Here is a 22,784-nt window from a genome sequence, read left to right on the forward strand (position 1 = left end):
TAGAAAAAAAAAAAATATGTTTTTTAAGTTATTACTATATTTCAGAACATAAAGCTGTTCTGTAAAACTGAGCTCTGGTGACTGTTGCACACAATTTATAAAGCACTGTAACAACTTTAAACATGGCCCTGTATATCAGGACAATATAAATGGAAGGTAATAAGGTTAATGACTTTTGTTGCTCACTTATTGTAAAATAAATATTAGTGAGCAACTGTTTGACAACAATCTATAGCTTTAAATTGCTTGAACTACTCTCATAGCCCCTTTTGATTTTGAAATTACAGCCCAAGTGTTATTAGCAAATTATAAATGAAGCATTTTTTAAAAGTCATCAGAGGGTGTAGATTCAGTTCTTGATTATCTTGTAAACCTGATGCTTCTGCATTTATCAAATTATTTCAATTATTTACACAGGTCAGCATTTTTGATGGGTCTGTCTTTCTTCTTACAGTCTGCTTTCAACTAAATACATCAATGCACATGTCTCACCATGTTTCTTGGGTTTGACATCAGGAAGTGCTGAGCCACATGAGCTGGAAGCAGGTTGAACAGTATTCTCTTATTGTCCAGCTTTACCTTCTCCATATCATCTCTCTCCTCTTCTGCCTAGAATTCCAATAAACAGAGGACATTGGAATGGAGATGTAATAGCCAGCCTATATCACTAGAGGGAGATAATGATTAGCAAACAAGAGAGATTAAGTTTTTCTTAAAACACCATCACCCTGGATTACAAGAAACTGGAGCTTTGGAAAAACAAATTTGAAATATAATTAATTGTAATATTAACTTGTATTTAACAAATGTGTAATACTTAGTGCCAAGAAGATAAAAGTACAGAGGTAATAAAGAGTGAATTGATATGATATCCATTTGCTGTATCTTCACTTCCTCTTTATGTTTGGTAAATAAACAACCAAACTTTAAATCCAACATTAACAAAATGGCTCAATTACGTTTTTAACAGTTATAAATGTTAAAAAATTTACTATATTTCAGCAACTACTGCATTTATAATATGTCAAAAGTACAACAGAAACATATAGCATCCGGACCTTTTTTTGACCTCCTACATCATTAGATATTTCTGGCAAGGTTTGTATGTTAAGGTAACATGTTTTTGACCATGGCCCCATGTAATATTTGATTTTACAAACTTTATAAATCTACTACTCTACAACAAAATATCTTTTATTTTTTTATGGATTCACTGTGGTGCAGCCTAAATAGGGACTAGCACCTCTGGGCTTGTGTAAACGAACTGATGAAGGAAACATTGAAATGCTGCTCAAACAGTTGAAGCATAGATATTTACCATGTATGTTTTATGCAGTAGATCTTATCATTTTTGAAAGTTCTTCAATCATCTTCAGAAAGATGTAAAAGTCTGCATTTATCTAGTTTCTTTAGTGTAATTAAACAAAAGTTCACAAACACTTTTGAAAATGTTTCTATTCTTATAAGCAGTACAGTCGAATGCTAAGAACAGACTTTTTTTTTTTGCAAAGAAATACAAAAAAAAAAATATGCTTCAAATAATATCAGAAAAAGCTTGTTCTAAGTAAAGGTCAGGACCCAGGAGCAGTTAGAGTTCTTTATGTTGGATGTATTCTCACCTGTGTTGCCCAAAGATAGTCAAGCCGCAGCTTCAAATCCAACTGCCTGGAATGAAGAGCCAGAGCTCCTGAAAACAGCAGGACAGCCAACACTGGATCGTAGCCCCTTGTGTGAAGAAAGCCGCCACTGGACCATGATTTAAACACAGAAAAGAAAATAATCTCTATTATCTAATAATAATGATAAAAAAAGGTCTAATTTAGGGATTTCATTTGGTGCTGCCAAGAATGAGGTATTCGGGTCCACCAAAGTTAAAGTTCAAATTCTTTAATTTATGTTTTAGCTATCAAATCAACTTCTGGTGGTGTTATAATCCTTAAGCACCACAAAATATACAGTTTTGACAACAGGGATGAAATCTTAATTTGTAATCCAGCACCAAACTGAAGTAAGAGCGTCTCACCCCACCGCCTGTCGGTAGCCACTGCTCTCCATAACCGCCGTGTAGGTAACAGAGACGATGAAGAGCAGCAAAATCTTAGGGAGAGATGAAACACGGAGGTAAGGGACTACAGTTAGGGTCCCCGCCACACAGGACAGCAGGGCATAAGCCATGCTGGGAACCATCCTGTCCACTGTGGAGCTGTTGGAACGTCCAACGCCGAGGGCATTGGCAGGGATGTCTTCCACAAAACGGCTAGAGTTCCTCTCAATTTTACCCCAAGGCACACAACCCGCCTGCAAGAAGTCACATGTGGTCGTCACTGATCTCCCACTTACAAATCATGCAGTATGAAGTACAGATTACTATTAGCAGTCCAAAAAATATGCGTTTCATGATATAATCATGATGATGTAAGAATTAATGGATTACCATTATGGATTATGGAATGGATTACAAGTAAGTGACTATTTGACTGCAATAAAACAACCTTTCCTATTGGTGTATTGGGGTTCAGGTTCGTAAACATCTATGAGGGCTAATATTAGAAGCTAAAGACATATTTTTGTTCTACCCCAGAGATTATAGATCTTTATTCCCCCTCCTCAAACTGAACAATAGTAAATACTTTATTCATGCTCTTCACTCTTCACTATATCAAGACAGTCCAATTAGTAAAATAATAAGATATAAAATAAAACAGAAAACCATATCATTCAAGATTAATATTCTAACTTATATTAAGTAATATCCATCAATTTTCCGTCACGCTTATCCCAAGCGGGGTCGCGATGTATGCTCGTGCCTATCTCCAGCTGTCTAAGGGCGAGAGAGGGGGTTCATCCTGGACAGATCACCAGTCAATTACAGGGCAACACAGGACAAACAACCATTCACACACACCTAAGGAAAATTTAGAGAAGCCAATTAACCTAGCAGTCATGTTGTATCAGGAGAGAACCCACGCATGCACAGGGAGAACATGTAAACCAAATGCAGAAAGACCCCGGGCCGGGAATCGAACCCGGAACCTTCTTGCTGCAAGGCAGCAGGAGTACCCACTATTTCACTTATCAGTCGTATTAAAGTAATATTTTCAACAAATGAAAATTTTAATGCAGAAATTAAAAAAAATTAAAATAAAAAGAGTCTTTTCTACAGCAACAAGAAGCAAATCCCTGCATCTGAACAAGGAAGGAGCTAACAAAGCTAAATGTAATGGGGGGAAAAGTACATCCTCTTAATTTTTTTGTTAAGTTTATGTGTTATGACATATTAAAAATGATTTATTCTCCTGGATATAGAGGTTATTATCAATGCACTTTTCTACCTTCTGTAAGCACATTAATTTTTAATAGAATTATTACTGCAGACTGTTGGGGCCTTGCGCCATTTCTGTGTTGATCTAGTTTCTCTTTCCTGCTCAAAGCAATATTTTTAACCATGTTTCATATCTCAGGTAAAATCCAATAGAAATTTATATGAAATTTAATTGTATTGTATTCACACTGAACTCCAGTGAAGCGATCATGGGATCAATTTTTAGCAAATACATGTTTTGTTCTAGGCAGGTCTTGTTGTGATTTACTTGTTTAAAAAAAGATCTTTATCTTAATATAATTTAACCAAAGCATAGGGTTCCAGTTGAAATCCTAGAGCAGGCGAGTAAGGTACACATATTTGAATTCGCAAAGAATTTTTTTCACGTACAAACCAGGTTGACCCCTCAGGTCTTCAGAGACCTGGTTGGAAAATGTTTCCAGGATCACAACTAAACAAAGTGAGGCAGTAGTTATAGGGATGTCTATAAGAATAGATTATAGAAGGAAAGTTCAATATATTTTTACACATTTTAGAAAGTGAAACTAAATTCATTAAACACAGAGGAAAAAAATTCAAGAATCTAATTCTTTATATTTCGATGATTGTGGCTTACAGATAATGAAATTTCCAAATAAAGTGCATGAACAGCTGTTTTTTGTTGTTGTTTTTTTTGTTGGGCCTTGTTGGAGCCAAACGCTTGATTTATGATTAAATATTTATTATTTCTATTTTACTATGTTTGTCTGATTTGGTATGACATATATGAACATGAAATATTTTGGTTTGAGGTATGAGTTGACTTATGAATTATGAAATTATGAAATAAAGAATTTGTTTAGTTGTATTTTTGCTGCTGTGCATAATTTACACTGTTTCTCGCCTCCGCCCCTGCATTATAGACAGGTGACTATAGCATCTGAAATATATTAGAGTAGGCTATTGGGGTGAGCTCTTGGATTCAGGCATGCAACCATACAGTTTTTGACTGCTATTGATTATTGTTTTTTTTTGTTTTTGTTTTTTTTGAGTAGCATAAAAGGGAATGAAATGAGCCGATATGATCTGCCTGTCACGTCATACTGCGGTAAGAAATTCTAAGTTTGTTTTTTGGAAAATAAAGCTCCTTGATCGAGAGGAAATAAAGTTTGTTGGATTGCATGGTCACTTTAAAAAACATTTGACAGCGCTAAAGTGAGTGGAACTAAAATGCTTCTGAACCAAGAGCCATGTACATCTTTATTGGAAGGAATGTGCTAAAAGTCCTTTTGCATTAATTACTGGATCAAAGTGATGTGACATGGTGGCAATCAGCCTCTGGTTCTGCTGAGATGGGGAAAAAAAACAGATTGCTTTAATAACACTCCTCAGGTAAGACTCTCTATTTTGTTAAATTGTCTGACATTTTCTTTGTGATATTACCATTACATCCTCTTTTTGGTTGAAGTCAGGCCAGTTTGCTGGCCAATCTTGTTTTTGGTACCTTTTTTTTTATTTATTCCTTTATTTAACCAGGAAAAGTCCCATTGAGATTAACAATCTCTTTTTCAAGGGAGTCCTGCAGACAGCGGCAAAAGATTACATTACAGTTTACAATTACATCTTAGGCAAATCCAAAGCTTTACTGTAAAATGAAATGAGCATCTCTATAGATCTTGTCAGTAGACAGACAGAGGAAGTTCTCATTGGTTCCCTGGAAAATACTGTTGTTTACTTCTAACGTAGAGAGAGATCCAAACAGTTGACCAGCATCACGTCTGAGATGTAGCATCCCAAATCATTACTAACAGAGGGGAATTCATGCAATGTGGATTTCATGCCTCTCTGAACTTCTCTGACTCTGCTGTGAAACTTGATTTTATTAATTAAATCAAACTCTTTCATCTAAAAAAAAAAAACACACAAAAAAACATTGTACCACTGAGCTACACTTTCATTTGTGTCCTTAGCAGGTATAAGGGTCCTGACATTGTGTCTGGTTTAGGAGTCGCTTGAATGCCAAATTTTAAAACTTGTGTGTTAGTGACTTTTGATGCACTGACACCAGCTACAGTTCACTCCCAAGGCAGAGATTTTTTTTCCCTGGACTGGTAAAACAGTTGCTTGCCAACCACATGTGCTCCAGAGAGCCGCAAGTTACCAAACCCTCCACTGCAGAAAAGGCAGCTTTGGCGAGGCAAAGTAAACAGTGCCTGGTGCGTCAGCGCTGCACAAAAAACGTCTCATATTATCTTTGAAAAGGTGGTGTGTGGGAAATAAAAAAAAAGTGCAGGGGGGATCAATCAGTCGATGCCATCATCATTACTCTTACATTCCATTGGGAAAAATGTCACCATCAAATTGACTGGCAGTGAGTTCTCGTAGGATCAGGAAGTCCTATGGATTGAGTTTAACAATCCTCTCATGGCTTTGTGTTTTTTACTTTTCCTTCCCCTCTGCTTTCTGTGAATATGCTTGGACACAGCACTTTGTGAACAACCAACTTATTTAGGAATGGATTTCTATAGCTTATTCTCTTGAGGGTTTCTTCTGGACAACTGTCAAGTCAGCAGTATTACCCGAATGACAGTGCACCTTATGGACCCAGACTAAGAGATCATTTAAAGCTCATGAAACCTTTTTTTTTTTTTTTTTTTAGGAAATTTAATTTCATTTATTTTTTTGAACTGTATTATAGGTTTTCATTATCTGCCACAATCATCAAAATTAGAGGCTTGACTTATTTCACTCTGTTTAATGCAATATATGATTTTGATTTTCTAAAATGAGAGTAAAAAATACGAAACTTTTTCACAGGTCCTGTTGTGTTCTCTAATCATCATTTACTTTATAGCAGCTTATAGCTGTTGGATGTATCGATAAATTCAATGAGAGATTATGTTACTGCATTAAAGACAAAAGGAGTGCTAATAGTTACAAATATATGGGTTAGTGGTGTCAAACAAAGACTTACCACACAGGCCTGTGTAACAGAGTAGGTGAGCATAACCAAGAAGATGCAGAGGACTGTTCGAATCTGGATGGTCAGACATCCTGGTTGGCACTAGAACCACAGAAAAGAACTGATGGGCTGAGAGGCTGATGTTTAAAAGCAGCGATAAAAAAATATTTCATTTACATAGAGTATACAACTTTAAAATAAATGCATTAAACAGGTTCATCATCAATGCCAGAAATCAATAGAAATCTAAATGAATGTCTTATAATAATAGTACAAAGTCAATAATGAGAAAATAAGATATTAAAATAAAAGTATTGTATATTGTCAGAAATCTGAATAAATGTTTTAGAATAATCAGATGAACAAAATTAAAAAAGAAATTAACTAATACAAAATGAGAAGTTCCCAAATAATTAGGTAGAAATTGAACATATTGTGATTTTGAAAACTGGGAAAATCAATAGAACATTTAATATAAATAGTTAATACAGAAAAGATGCCATCGGTATTAAGCATAGATCATAAGCAATATCAGTAATGTATTCAAAAATGTGTGGACAGATAGTTTAAAGTACAAAGAATTGCAAAAATGGACATTTCTCAAAAACAGATAGTGAGTTGGACTCAAAACTGCACAAAGGTATAAAAAAACTAAGCATATTTTCATAAGGACAAATGAGGTAAAAATGGCTGTCAGTGATTTTAAAAAGCCAAAGCTGTACAGGGTGTTTTTCTAAAGCACTGAGTAATAGAAAAGAAAGTCTGTCTCCGTTGAAACCTATTGGCCTCATAATGCTCTAGGGTAGATTGCTATTGGCAGAAGAATGTTGTCGGTTTAAAAAAGTTTAATAAAAGGTAGACAAAAGAGATCCTGAAGTGAAGAAGGAAGTCCTACCTGAACTTTGGTGAGATGCAGGTACATCACACAGGCGACATGGAAACACACACACAGCACCAACAGTAGCAACACCAACCTCCCCCTATGAAAAAAACAACAACATAAAAATCAAAAAAATTCTGAAGCTTTTTCAAAGGATTAATACAGAACATGAATGTGTGAGAGTGCTGGTGTTCCTACTGTGGGATCATTAGTAGATAGATAAGGCTGAACAGAGCACCCAGGATCAGAGAGAGAACCACCGCACTGATGAAATGGTCATCATAAACCTGGTGATACTAAGGGAGAACATAAAACACTGTTAGAAGTTTGGAGCATAAATCTATCCGTCAACACCTGCTTCTGTAGGTTCTTTACACATATTTGGTTGCCAGGCGTTGTTCATGATTTTATCTTTTAGATTTACTGAGTTTAGTATTTCTTGCCCGGTTATTGTAAATATAAACACTAAAAAAGTTACAAAGTACCAAAGTACACTCACTGGCCACTTTATTTGGGACACCTGTCCAACTGCTCGTTAACACACATTTCTAATAAGCCAATCACATGGCAAAACCTCAATTCATTTAGGCAAGTAGACATGGTGAAGGCATTCTGATGCTCGGTTTGAACATGCTGGTGAAGATTCTCAGTCATCCAGATCAAAGCCATTCAAAAGAAAAGTTAGAAACAAAGACACTGGACTTTTTTTGTCCAAGTTTGAAGACCTTTTGCTTCTAATCCAGAAAGCTTTCTCAATTTAAAATGTCTGCATTAGCATGGAGCTCCAGGCTTTACAGAGTAGCCCAACAAAAGCCTTGTTATGGCTTAGAAAACATGCAAATTGAACTGAAACAGGTGGTCAAAGCATTGCTCCTGCAAGCCAGGTCAATAACAACCCTAACAACTCCCTATTGCAGAGTTGTGTGATGCCAGCATGTCAATATGGACCAAACTCTCTGAGAATATCTGAGTACATTGTTTAATCAATGCCAAGAAGGATTGAGGAAGTTCTGAAGGCAAAGGGGGGTCTACCCTGTACTAGCAAGGTGTACCTAATAAAGTGCCTGGTGAGTGTAGGTAATTACTTAGTATGTGTCTTGCATTTTATCCTTTATCATGACCAAATGCATGGCAATTAAGGCTGGCTTCACCTTTCATCCGTAGTAACTAGGGCTTTCTGAATTAGCCAGGGGTAGTCAATATAAGGCACACATAATATTTAAATCTGTAAAATGATTTTGCTTTGCATATTTGTAATCATTAGCAATAAAATACACATAAGTCAAAACCAAAGTATGATTTAAAAAATTAAGTTTCCAATAACAGTAAAATGACTAACATGACATTTTTTTGTTTTCTTCACATTGCTTAATCATGTTTTTTTTATCAGCAGTAGTATAGAGGTACACAGGCATTGTCTGGGCAATGTGCTAAAGCGAAAAAGGGGCTCCCATCATAAAAGTATTCAGAAAAACACAAGAAAACCCAATAGAATATATTAATGTTATGGTATCTTTTATTTTCTTGCAATTATACTGCAAAACTGATACATCAAATAATTCAAAGTGGAACTGTACATATTAAAAAAGGGTGACAAACTGCATCTCCATTAAGTCAAGAAACCCTGTATACATTATTTAACCGTTTTCTGACTGCAGCAATAGAAAGTCTGTTATCATTTGGCAGCTTTAGGCTTCCTTACAAAGTATCTTTAAGTGTATCTCAATGTAAAACAACTTACTACAGTGTTCACATTAATATGTGGGATTATCTTATGTAAAATAACTCTGCAGTTTTAACACATTCAGTTTGCCTTTTAAGTCAGAGTAAGGATTAGGCTAATAATCCCTCCCCAAATTAATTTAGAAATGTTTTCAATTGAACTGCCCAATTTTTTATTTGAGGCATCTGGTAAATCATTTATACTGTAACAGCTTTGTTTTAGGTGTTTTCAAGCACAGAATGTTTCTCAGTAATGCTGCTTCCTCTGCATAAAAAAGATTGTTTAATAAAGGAGGGAGAGGGAAAATTTGCCTGAAAGACACAAGCCTTTAGACAGTACCTCATCACAAGCCAGTGTGAGATTTTGGGATATTTTGTAATTCATTTACTTTGTATAGATCTTCCAAAATATCCACATCTGTTTAACTTTTGTCTTTTTCACATTCACCTAAAACTGTATCATTTTTATGTGATAGAACAAGACTAGGCAATGTATACCTGTGGAAAAGTGAAAGAAAAATTATGTACAGTACTTAAATGGTTTGAAACAAAAAATGTAAAAAGTGTAGTCTGCTTTATTTCAGCCTCATTTTCTCTTATATCCTGAATTACCAATTACCTTCAAAAGTCATGCGACTGCACATTTCCCACATCTGACTCCACATGTGGGAAATGTATTCTCTGTATAAACCAGGTTATTTTGTGATGCCTCAGTGTTTCAGTGTATAGCGTCACTACAGTAGCCTACAAATGCAAAGTCACAGCAAAGGGTTGAACTCATCATGAACAGCTGACAACTCTGACACAAGACAAGTTCAACAGACAAACACTGCAACAACAAAAAAATGCTACAATCATGGAAAATATAATGATGCAATCTCCAAAACACATAAATAAAATAAATAAATGTAACAGAGACATAATGAAAAAAAGGAATGCTTCAAACCCCAAAATATACACAGGGGCGAAATCAACATTACTAGAGTCACAAAAACAACATAAATAAAAAATAACAACAACAATAAAACAACAAAAGAAACTTGCTGTAAAAAATGGAAATGTGTCAGACCAATAGATCGAATCACAGTTAAGGCATTAACATAACACTCAAAGGAAAGTTGGAGGAGGGAATGAAGGTTCCCCTTTCAATGTCTTGAAAAACATGTGAACCTAATCTTTTACAATATTATGGAACATCACTTTTTTTGCTTAGGTATTAAAAGGGTGCACCTTCAGGCGGCAAATGGCATCATGAAGAACAAGTAAAACATCAAACAGGTCAGGGAAAATGTTTAAGAGATGTTCAAAGCAAGCTAGTTTATTTAACAGAAATTATATCTCAAGCTTAAAACATATCAGAGAGCACTGTTAAACCCATCTTTGAAAAAGGAAAGAGTTGGTGCAACTGCTACCTAAGACAAGGCTATTCATTTGAGTTGACACTTCCAGTAAGCAGAAAAATTAATTAAAGAATCAGCCGAGGGGAGGTAAAGAGTAGATTAATGTTGGAGATTCTGTTGTCAGAAAAACCATTGCCATGCACTAAACAGGTATTGTTTAGTGCATGGCACTATAGCTGCAAGAAGAAAAACATAAGCCCCATTGTCTACTTTTACGTAGAAAATAACAAACATTCTGGAGAAGTTGGTCAGATAAAAAAAAAACTGAACAATATAAAATAACTGAAGATGGATAGTGCTTAAAAAAGAGAAAGCCACACAGAGCTTGCAAAGGACTTCATAAGTAGGTCAAATATTATTCTTTCAGCAGAAGACATACCCTAAACATAGAGCTACAGTTACATTTACAGCAAAGCATGCACTGAAGTGGCACAGCAAAAAGTATTATTACAGATGTGCTCCATTTTTTCTAAGCTACAGCAACTTAAGCAAAAAGATGGTTCTACAAAACTGAGGTGGAGAAATACAAATATATACCTTTAAATTCCGATTACGTTCAAAAGGGTCACTTATTTTGTTCTACTAATTGTGCCGGTCTATCACATGACATCCTCATAAATATAATACTTAATGTTTTAGTTTTATACCACAGCAAAATGTGAATTTCACTTTTAAAATGTGTACTGGTGAAGATTCTCAGTCATCTAGGTCAAAGTCATTCCTAAGAGTAAAAAAAGTTAAAAAGTTTTTAAAACTTTTTAAACTTTTTGGGAATGACTTTTAAAAGATACTTTTGCAAGGCATACGATATCACACACGGTTCACTCTAAAAATATGCATATGAGAACATAAACCTGGCCTTAACTTTGGCATAAGCTAGTTTATGACATCTTGCTGCCCTCTTAAATTAGAAGGAACCCTCATACTGTTTATTGACTTTTTATAGGTACTTCACACAACCTTAGTTAAAAGAACCACAATTTATTAACTTATTACATACTTCTAACAACAGCAATTGAATATGATGGCTGGCTTCTCTACAAGGGCCTGACAGCTCTGAGTGGTCAGCTCTACCACCTTGCCAGTTATTCAAATAAGCTTTTACTAAAAAGCTACAAGATTGAAAGGAACATCTGAATTACATATAAAAAAAAAAAATCTGTGAAGATTCTCAGTCATCCAGGTCATTCACTGCAAAAAGTCATTTTTTTCTTAAAATAAGTGCATTTGTTCTTCAATTGAGGAGGTAAAAGAGACATTTTGCCAATGGAACAAGACAATTTACACTTAAAATAAGAAAACACCATTGCATTGTCTTATTTCAAGTGCATATTATCTAATTATCTTATTTTAAGAGTAAAATTACTCATTCCATTGGCAATCTATCTCATTTATCTACTCAAATTAAGGGTGAATACACTTAATTTAAGAAATTTTTACTTATTTCTAGATAGTTTTTGCAGTGTTGTCAAGCTTGATAAGTTCAGTTAAGGCAACTGGATGTGAAGTTTTCTAGAAGAGGTTTCACCTCTCATCCAATAGGTGGGGGGCACTGAGATTAATATGCTGTAGGTGTAACAAAGATTTAGGGGAAATAGAATAAACTCTGACAAGGAGTTAACAGCCCATCAGAACCCCTAACGACCATTAACACCCCCCAAGTGATCTCCATGGCCAATCTTGTAGTGTTGGGATCTGGAGAAGTTCCACCTTTCTCCAGCAGAGTCCGCCGTGGATCCTCCTGAGCTGAGCCTTCGACACACCTGAGGCGCATCTCATCATCAGAGGATCCACCAGTATATAACCTGCCTTCAGACCTTGCCTCAACGCCGCAGCGTTTATCCAGTTTGGTTAGCACCTGAGCCTAGCTTCTTCTGAGAACCTTTGTTGCTCCTGATTCCTGATTGGATTCTAATTCCTTGTTGTCTCTGCTTTCAGGAATCCAGTTTTCCCTTGTAAGCTCTGGATGAGCTTAACCTGCCGACCCTGCCCTCTGAGCCAAACCTGAAGACTCTTCTCTGGATTCCCATGCAGCTCTGGACTAAGAGCTGGAAACCCAAAGCCAAGGTCTGCCCTCACGCTAGAAGTAAGGCGCTGAAGCGGTTACTGAACTCTGCTGAACTAAACAGTCTCTGGACCCAACAGTTCCTCTCTCAAAGCCAAACTCGGACTCCTCGAGGTATAAACCTGAAACTCTCAAACTCAAGCTCATCTGCTTCCAAGCTAACTGAACTGTCATCCTCACAGACTCCAGTGAACCTGCCCCCAGGCCTGAACCAGTTCCTGTGTTTATTCCATGTGCTTGTGCTCAATAAAACTTGTTAAACTTTTCATCTGTTTCCGTGGTGTTCTGCATACTGGGCTTTTCTGAAACCCATCATGACATGTAGGAGGGATAAGAGCTACCTTTTCAAGCTACAGTAAATACATTTAGATCTTAGGTCTATATGTATAGTAGGTATATATCATAGCCCCATATAAGAACCACATATCCTTCATAGCAACTACCTTCTTTACTCAAGGTCATTCCGTGTCATGCTCTAAAACAAATTTAACTGATAACGAACACATAAACTAGAGTTTATGCATATAACCTTATTTAGTATACCACCTAAGACGGGCACACTACCAACTTTTCCGGTGGCTGCCACTTGATGCAAAATTTACTTAAGACTTCCTTCTTACACTTTAGTCAATAGATCTAGATTGTTTTCTCCTGGTTTAAAAGCCCATCCTCAGCACCAGCTATCATAAGCTCTCTTCTGCCTCATCCCAGCACCGGCCTGAACTTCACAAGTCTCTGAAAGTAAACTGTTGCCCGCCTCCCAGCAACCTCAGGCTCTGGTGAGGCACCAGGGGTGGGGTGCACAATAATTGGCAAAATATCAGGGCAACATCTGTAGACTGATTTACTTGATTGGAGGTCTGGTAGGCCTACAGTTCCAGTGGGAGGTGGCAACCCCAGTCCTGCAGATGTTGGTCGACAAGGATCACCAATTCTGTAGTCAGAGTGTGACTAAACCTTTTTATCTGACCGTCAATCTGTACGTGTAGACTTGGGACTCGAATTTGCATTTCTAGTTACTTTGAAGTTCAGAACTCCGAAGCGGGTGGAAATGTCTTGAACCAGTTTTTCAACAGTGGTGGAGTTACAGTACTTTGGTTCAGCACTGCAATATGCCTCTAGTCATTTTGTAAAATAATATATTACCACTTTGTCAAAGTAATTCAAAGAGTCTTCTACAGGCAATTGACGAAGGATGTGTACCCCCACTCACTCAATTGGTGCACCACTAAGTACTGTTGCATCTGCAAATCAGAATGCTGTTTGGCCATTTTTAGGCATTGCAAGAGTCACAGCAGGGATCTTACAGTCCCACATCTTTCCTCCTACAGCTTGGTCAGTTAAACCATTGCTTTAACCAGTGTTACGCCATAAGCCATGCTATGAATTATGGGGGGAAAAAATTCATAAGATGCTTTAAGGTGCCCATGGAATTGCAGAGGGAGATGGACAGACAGGGAACCCCCACAACCCATATCTGCCACAAGGTAAGGGCAGTCTATGATTTAGCATCAGCTCTATTAGCTAGTATCCACAGTGCGAGTCAAAGGGAACTGAACCAGCTGGTCAAACTGATGTGTTCAAGGTGATCATAAGGGATATAAGGGTTTAGAGTGGTTTTCCCCTCTCTACACCACTAGGTGCTTCCTTGCAGCTGATGCTTCCTTGTCTTAAGAGTTAGTGCCAGACAGTTCCATGTTGCATGCCCTGGTTCAGAACAAATGTGACACTAGACAGTCCTATGCATAGTTGTCTTTTGGTTAGGGCGGACCTTGCAAACAATCCCTGGTTTGTCCTCTTGGCATGACTCACCTTGCACTTTAACCAAACAGATGTATGAGATAAGGGCTCTCCACTGTGAACTGGGCACTACCCTGGCTTCCTGGAGTGTATTGTTTAACCCTTTAACTGTCTTGTCAACCTGCAACCTGCATTTTGCTGAGCAAATGATCAACCATATAGTTGACTTGGCAGTTAAAGGGTTGATATATGAGGTTTAGCTAGGCTAGAATGCTGTTAGAACTTCTCAGATTTGAGCCACCTCAGAAATGCATGCAGGGTTAGTTCATCCCTTGCAGTTTTAGGGTATAGTGAATAACCATGTTGTGGACATGTAGCTGAACATATGCAGGAAATGGTCTCAAACTCTCTCCTTCCGACCTGTTGTGGCTGATCAGGGGCCCTCTGCTCACTACAGCCCTCTGCTTTTACCAGAATGTTTATTGAGTGAAGCAGGTAGGGCCTGGCTATTATGAGTCAGGTCTAATAGTGCCCGTTGAGCAGCCCCCTGCAGGCACGTGCAGAGGGGGGGGGCTAAGGAGGCTTGAGCACCTGCCCCTTTAGCTCCATGATCCCAATGTGCCTTTTTGGTCCCTTTTATTTTTTATTTTTTTTTTTTTTTGACACATGTACTAAAATTATTATTATTATCTTTTTTTTTTTTTGGCAAGAAAAACAATACAATAAGCCCTGCGGTCACATTGTTACCTTTGACCTTTTGCCGGTGACGACGCACTTGCCTCTCGTACAGTCAGATAAGGTGGCTAACTGCGGAGCTAAAGGTAGCGAATATTCCACATTACACTGTGGCCGCTGCTCATTTGGCCCTAAGCAAGATCAACCATGATCAGACGGATGGCTATGTCTTCAGTCTGCACCGCCTCTCCAATGTCAACCTTAATAGAGATGTAAGTGAAACTATATGAGCCCCATGGATGATGCAGTATTGTTTGATCTAAAACACTGTTTACACTGTGCTTTTAGGTTCTGTAATGATTACAGAACAGTTTTTTTGTGAATTAAAAAACATAATTTTTGGTGAAAATACTGGAGTAGGCTTGCTACTTGTCAGACAACGGAAAACTTTGAACGTTGTATAATTTCTCTACTTTAGCAAAGAGTAGCGGTTTAAACGGAGGAAAGTATAGGACGTGGCGCGCCTTTCTCTGAAGAACTACTGAGCGGGAGGAGACAGCCAGGTGAGGAAAAGCTGTTCTTATCTATCGATTCAGTATTTTTATCATACAGACATTAGGCTGTTGTTCTTGTGCTATGAGCTAGCTGCTAGCTAATGACTTTGCTAGCAAAGCAAGATAACTAAAAAGCTTTCCTGTGTCGTTAATGATAGTAGGACATTCTTCAGTATTACTTATGCAATAGGGGCACATCGCCCGTCAAAAACCTATCATCTCCATAATGGATATATGTCTGATTTTCTAATTTCCTTTGCTGCATGATGTACATTTCATTTATTCTAGCGTTAGGTAAATGTATCTTAAAGGAGAACTCATCCAGAACTACCATGATAGATATATGATAGATATAATGTATGAAGCTGGTGAAAACAAAACTGCGCAGCTTATGCAAGGAGGATCGGTTGTCAGACCTTCTTTTGTTGGCAATCGAGAAGGATGTGCCAATCATTCACAGTGAGGTTATTAACATTTTTAAAGACATGGCTAACAGAAAACTGCTGCTGTGAACAAAAGAGAACAAAAATAGCAAAAATGCTTAAAAGTTGGAAATTTGTTTTTAAACAGTTAAATCACCATGACGGAAAATAAGTTTTTGGATCATAATCTTGAATTTAGTTTGGGGGAAAAAGAAAGGCAAGAGACTGAAATAAATAAGACATTGACCTTCACTCAACACAGAAAAGATGAGACAATGAGGAAAAAAAGAAAAGAGAAACTGACAAGAAAAAACGAAGAGGAAAGATTGAAGAAAATGTATATAGGTACTTACAAAATACACTAAGACTCAAACAGAGTAGGCTTTTCTCATGGTGACATGCACTAATAAAATGTTTGTTTTGTTCTTTTTTTTCTGCAGTTCCACGTTAAAGTTTGATGCAGCAGCTCTGCTTTTCTGAATGGACCGTCTCCATCTCCACTGTCAGTACAGCAAACCAGGCAGACATTCTTTTTTATAGATTACAGTACACTAAAAGGTTGCATTGTGCCCTTGTATGCATTTTTAACAGTTTAATTCTGTAAAGACAAAATATGTCTGGTGGTCCAGCTCTGATTTACATCTTTGGCTAAATTGCAGGTTTGAATATTGTAATACTTTCCTATAACAAAATAGACCTGCAGAAAGAAATTACTAATAAAATATTTTACATATGCATAGTTCTATGTTCTATGTAGAGATTTCCCTTAGCTTTGATTGTATGTCTCACAATGTTGTAATTTATCATTGTTCATTAAACTCTGAAAGCTATGTGACTTTGTTAATATTCTGTCCTAAAATCCGATAAGATGTGCCCTTTTTTTTTTTTGAGCACCTGCCCCTTTAGTGGTCTCTGCACGACCCTGGTCCCCTGCAATGCTAAGGCTAGGTGTGATGCAGCTATAACATTAATTCAGCCACTGAGTGTCACACCAATCTGAAACTGTTCCCGGTAAGCACATGTTTTGTCATTGTACATTGGAAGCTTGGCCTGGGCTTTTCACTGAATGCCTTTGGCTGGGTGGGAGCTCCCTCTTGTGGCAGCAACAACTCAGTTGATGAGACCCTTCCTGTTGTATTGTCTAATAGACTAGAGTTGTTGTTCTTTGATAGTGGGTGTTGACTGCTGATGGTGTCTTTCAGTAGTACGATAGGGTCATCCCTAGATGCTGGGCCAGTCTTGGTCGGGAAGCTTTGGCCATCCAGGAACTCGGATCCACAGCAAATGTCAAGCATTGTGAATGATTAGTAATGATGTCTTTCAAAGCTTCTGTTTGTCTCTTTATGTTATCAACAGAGTTCATACATCTCCTGACATCAATATGATGAGGCCTTACACTACCATGTGGGCATTGGTTATCCTTCCTTGAACTTCAAAAAGAAAGTAAAAGCAGAAGTAATTTTATTGTTATACTCCACATGGCATGAGCTCCAAATTTCTTGATAGCATCTTACTTCCTCACTCATTGTTCTTCTGTGTAATGGTCTAAATTTAAACTAACAGTTAATGAAAACATAAACTAGGGTAACCAGAATAGATTAACATAAAAAGAGCAATGCTAATCAAGCTTACCTAAATGAATAACAATAAAAATAAATAATACCCATTAGTCCTCCGTGGAGTCACATGAAAGTGAGCTGCAGCAGCACAGAAGCCACAGTATAAGTGCAGGTTCTCAGTAGAATTCAAACCCATAAAACTTGGAAAAATGAAAATGTTCTCTATGTGTTTTCTACAAATATGATGCAAATGTTTCTAAATATCTGGTTACATGGCTACTTTAACTGGTTGTTAGATCTAAATTTGTCTAGGAGTTACGTTGTGAACTCTGCAAAAGAAAATGAGTTGTGTGGGAGTGAACAAACTCATTACACTAATTTGTGCCTGCTTGCTTAATTTATTTCCTAAAGGATAACTTCTTTTTTTAAGGTCAGTTTTAATTATGCTCTACCTGAACTTTTATCTTTTTCTGTAACCAGTTTCATGGGCAGACAAACCAGCCTACATCTTCTTTATAACACTACCCACACACACACGAGAAAAATATCACATGTGCAGTTCAGACATTTCTTAATCATTATCTGCAACCCCTCCTGAGAGGGTGGGTGGATTCTTCATACAAACACACTCGCTTGCAAGCAGACAAACAAGTTATAAGCTGTGTGGGGCGTATTGTGTGTGAATGAGACAGAGGGAGGCTGATCTTGCAGTCACGAAGCAGTTTTCCTCACGTGTATTGAGAGAAAGTTCATATTTGATGTATGAGCGTGTGTTCTGCTGTAAATGTAAAGCAAATGTTTCCCAGCAGGTGTGTGCATGGCCTCACCCTGTGCTCCCTGTCTCTACTCCTGTAAAACAGGGTAAATTGGTTCAGGTCCGATGTCCTGGACTCGGTCTGCCGTGCTTCAATAAGCCGACCGATGTAACGGTTGACTCTTGTGGCCGGGGAGTGCTGCACAGCGGTGGCTGAAAAGGATGTTCGGCTCTTCAGCTTCTCTGATGCAGTCCGCAGAGCTCGCCGCTGTCAGATAGGGAAAAACAGTGCAATCAGTCCCAACACAAGCATAATTCACCTTAGAATTTAGGACATATTGTGTTGCAGTTTACTTGGAAGAATTGTGCCTAATCAAACTCTTTTGTTTTTCAAAAGGTAAAAATATTTTAAAAACCAACCAAATTGTTCCCGAAACATTTTTATTTGCAAAGAATAAGGTAAATAAATCCAACAGTCAAAGTGTTTAATCTAAAATAAAACTGTAGTTTATTCTGCTTTAAAATCGACTCAAAATATAGTTATGAATTATTACCATACCAGTTTGTAAATTAAGCATTAAAAAGTAAATGATATGACTAACAATACCTTTGGTATGAAAAGTTTAACCACAAAAATGAAGGCATATTTTCTAACAAAATATATTGTTTAAGTGCCTGTAAAGTGCCTTGAGATGACATGTGTTGTGAATTTGGTGCTATATAAATAAACTGAATTGAATTGAAGTTACTTCAACAATATTGCATTCTATCTTACTGTTTAAAGGTTTAAAATAGAACAGAATAGGACGCGTTTTTCTTGTCACTCATTGAAATATTGGCTTCAGTTTAAAGTTTTAAAGATTACTAAGTGGATTGGCTTAAAATCTGTCAATGCAATAAATGAGTTTTATTCATCTGTACTGTTTACTTCAGTGAGGTAATGCCAAAGTAAAAAGTAAACCCCTTTCTGAATAGGCTCTGTAATTATTTATTACCAATTGACATAATTTGCTTTGTTTATGAACCTACAATTTTAGTGACTGAAGCTGGCAAAAAAGGGTGGCATCCTATTCGTGTGTAGTATACACAAACTCAATAATCTTCTGGTACCCAGATAGCCCAAATTACTCACTTTTGGTTGCTGTGATCATTGCTGTGTTTTCAGCTAATCTCAAACAGGAACTGTATCAGGCAATGTGCAAGCTCTTCAGTTTATTCAAAACATTTTTAGTTCACATTATGGTCATAAGTACCTACCGCCTTTCTCTGGATTGCTGTTGTTCTACATAACTCTCAGATGGATGCACTTTGTCTGGTTTTTCTCTTATTGTTTAGTCATACACACTGACCCGTAAAGCTAGTGAGATCTGGGGTGCTTAAGATGTTGTGATTGGTTCTTTGAGGACATCCTGGTTGAGTCATCTCCTGTGCTCTTGAACTTATCGCCTAGTGAAGTTCCTTGAAATATGAAAGGTCTTTAACAAATAAACGTAATACGTATAGAGCTCACTGTGGTTTGATAGAGACCCAAAGCTTTAGCTGCCAAAACCAAGGCTTTTCCAGGTAAGACTTTATCTCTAAAACTATGTTGTTAACTTGAGAATATCAATTTCATATGAACATATTCCTGATATTAAGAAATTGTTAAATGATTTAGAACATTGAAATGTTAGTGAAAAAGCAAAACAACAAACTCTTTGAATGGGATTTTCTACATGGCACAAAAGTGTGAAATCTTAAATGTATTTTATTGTATTTTAGCATTTCAGTTATATTATTAAAATATCAAAATTTTAATTAAGTCCTCACGCCAATAGGCTGCCGGATATAGGCACGAGCACTACTGTGACACTGGTGGAATAAGGGGGAGAAGTTGGATGGATATAAGCCATAATAGAAACATACTAAAGCACACAATAATAAATCATATGGCAGCATTTTAGAAAACTGTTTAGTGTAAAAAACATGGATAGATATCTAACCCTTGTAGAGCAAATCACTCACCTTGTCGTCGTCCTCACAGGTCATGACATTAGAGAAGGGGATCTCAGCCTTGAACATCTTCCTACAATGCATGAGTTGCACCAGCAGATAGCACACCGTCTTGAACTTCATCCTCTTGGCTGGTTTGATGTCTGACAGGATAATACCAGGGAAAATCTGAAAGTTGAGAAATGTGGTGTTACTAGACCAGGATAGCTTTGTTTTTATCTGAAGTCTGTCTGTCTGAAAGTAAAATATGAAGAAATGACGGATGAAATACCTTTAAAAGTTGTGAATATATAAAATAAATAACTAACTAAAGTTGTGTTTTGTCTTCCTTGTATAGGTCTCTCTCTCTATTAGTTTCAAAAACAAGGAATCCGTTTTAAATTCCTGACAACATAAAAATAAAATAGCTGTTTATGATAAAAACAAAAGCAAACTGAGGCTAAAAATCTTTTCATATCAAGCTTTCACTTGTCTTTGCAAGTTTGTGTGTTTTTATAGGATTTAAAATGTCATGACACTCATAAATGCACTCACACATCTATTGACGTGCAACGTGTGCAGCGTGTGTGAGATACTTTCACTACTCGTGTGTACGACAGCTTTGGACATGCTCTGTCTCTCCCTCTGGATCAGAGGATTATTTATTACAATATGACACTGACAGATGTGGCACTTCTCAACTTGTTTGTTGGTTGAAGGAAAAAGCTTGAAAGAAGCAATGTGACGTACTTTACGTCGGTGCGAAGGCACGATGAAGAAAGTCTCGATGTGGTGCTTCTGCAAGAAGGCATGCCTCTCATGGCCAAAACCGGGTTCCACCTCATAGTCTCCATTTAAACACTCCATGGTGGTCCTTGTAATGTGCACCTTACTGTCATGAGAACGGCAGAAAATGAAAGCAATTGGTCTTAACATAAGGTCTTTAATCATTTATTGAGCTACTACTGTAGGTGTGCTCAACATTATTAAGAGTATAGAAATGTTCATAACTCATTAGATTTTATGTTAAGAGATAAAATCTTATTACTTTTCATGAAACAGGGCCAGGCCAAAGTGATTGCTTAATATTTCTTTTTTAAATTCAAATCTACTTGTTCTTGGGTTTTAGTGAAAAGACATTTACTATCACCCACTCAAGTCTGTTTCTGGCTCTTCATGCTGTTTTTTTTTTAAATAAAATGAAAAAAAAAGAATTTTAATTTATTACATATACATAAGCGGAATTCAGAAATTCTTGCCAGATTATTTGAATATGATAAGAATGCTATATTATTTCTTCTCCAAATATGAAAAGGGGCTCAGAACGTAACCCTGTGGCAAACCCTCACACACCTTGAACCAACACTGCATGAAAAGTGGGATTTTCGTCAATATGCGGCACTGTAGATTGTCGTGGAACTTCAGGTTAGCGGCAGTTTACGACAATTTGCAGGCTTCGCCGAAAACTCCCGTAAATTGTCAGAAATTGACGTGGACTCTCTTAGGCAGTGTTCCCCCCATGCCTCCCCCCCATGGAATTCTAGGGGAGGCTTTAACATGTAAATGAACATGCTGTGAGCTATAAAAATGCAAACCAGGGTTGCAGGGGGGGTTTTACCCCAAGTGACATCTTTCTGGGTAAGAAAATCTCTGATACAAAGAGATCAGGCTCAGTATAGCCTTTTAGCTTGAATTGATTTATTTAATTAAAGTATAGAGACCAAAACAGATCTTTAGCTGACAGAGCAATACATTTAGAGCAGTAATTATAAAAAAAAAAAATAGCATTTAAGATAAAAAATAAAATGTCTGTCAATATGCTCAATTCACAATTACTTAAGTGGAAAAGTTTCAAGAAATGAGTCTGAGATGATTTACTTTATAACATGGCGCATTATCCTGTTGGAAGTAGCCATGAAAAGATTGGTACACTGTGGTCATAAGGTCCGGCCAGGTCAAGATCCGCAATTGCAATCGCACCAAACAGGAAAAAGAACATCGACAAATTCCGGTTCGTCAAATTAAAATATAGCAGCAACAGATCGGTGACTAGAAATTATAGCACAATTCTTATATATATATATATATATATATATATATATATATATATAAAACTAACACCGTTTATTTAAATGATTGGATCCAAACTATTGGTTATTCACCAACGAGGAAGCAGATTTCTCTTCTCCATCAAAATATTTATTTTATACCGAGGGACTTAAACTTTAATCAAATCCATTCAAAAGAAACTTCTTATTACAGGAATGAAAAGAGATGCTGAGTTTGGAAGTAGTGAACAAGTTCATTAAAAAAAAAGCAGTTTTGAATTATCCTTATCCCCGTTACAAAAATCTACATATATATTTGGGCAGAAACTGAACATATGCTGGATGATGGTGGGATTTTTTTAATATGTCATATTAAATTAAGCACTCACAGGGTTCATACAGGAATGAGTGACTCTAATTTAATGCTATTTTAATGCTATTTGAAATGATTTTAATGCCATCATCAAGAACCATGTACACAAGTTATTAGTGTACATGAAATATGAAGGAGCTGCAAGCAGAGTTCCATGACTCCTGTATGAATGTAAACACACACACACACATATATACGTATATATATATCCTCTAGCTTTTTCTCCGCCTGGAGCGATATAATATATCTGACGAAATTGTTTTTATAAGCATTTTTTATTAAAGAATTATAAATACTTCGATAAACATATTTAAATAATTTTAGTGCCAATTAAGGCCTTGATAAAAAAAAAAAAAGA

At 36.9% G+C, this 22,784-nt stretch overlaps 1 protein-coding gene across 2 annotated transcripts in view; it reads right to left on the bottom strand.

Moving 5' to 3' along the window:
- Positions 1–22,784, bottom strand: part of adcy1a (adenylate cyclase 1a) — an 80,134-nt gene that overhangs the window by 11,413 nt on the left and 45,937 nt on the right. Inside the window, exons 7-15 of one of the 2 annotated variants that reach the window (XM_038291772.1) lie at positions 20,756–20,897; positions 20,039–20,194; positions 18,108–18,302; positions 7,342–7,439; positions 7,159–7,243; positions 6,276–6,365; positions 2,024–2,298; positions 1,620–1,746; positions 493–609 (exon numbers count right to left, since the gene is read on the bottom strand). In XM_038291772.1, coding sequence (XP_038147700.1) covers positions 493–609; positions 1,620–1,746; positions 2,024–2,298; positions 6,276–6,365; positions 7,159–7,243; positions 7,342–7,439; positions 18,108–18,302; positions 20,039–20,194; positions 20,756–20,897 — 1,285 coding nt within the window. The remainder of the gene's footprint in view (positions 1–492; positions 610–1,619; positions 1,747–2,023; positions 2,299–6,275; positions 6,366–7,158; positions 7,244–7,341; positions 7,440–18,107; positions 18,303–20,038; positions 20,195–20,755; positions 20,898–22,784) is intronic. The other variant, XM_038291773.1, reaches the window with a different exon arrangement.

The sequence above is a fragment of the Cyprinodon tularosa genome, unplaced genomic scaffold (genome assembly GCF_016077235.1).
Source record: "Cyprinodon tularosa strain WSP-4 unplaced genomic scaffold, ASM1607723v1 ctg30, whole genome shotgun sequence".
Lineage (NCBI taxonomy): Eukaryota > Metazoa > Chordata > Actinopteri > Cyprinodontiformes > Cyprinodontidae > Cyprinodon > Cyprinodon tularosa.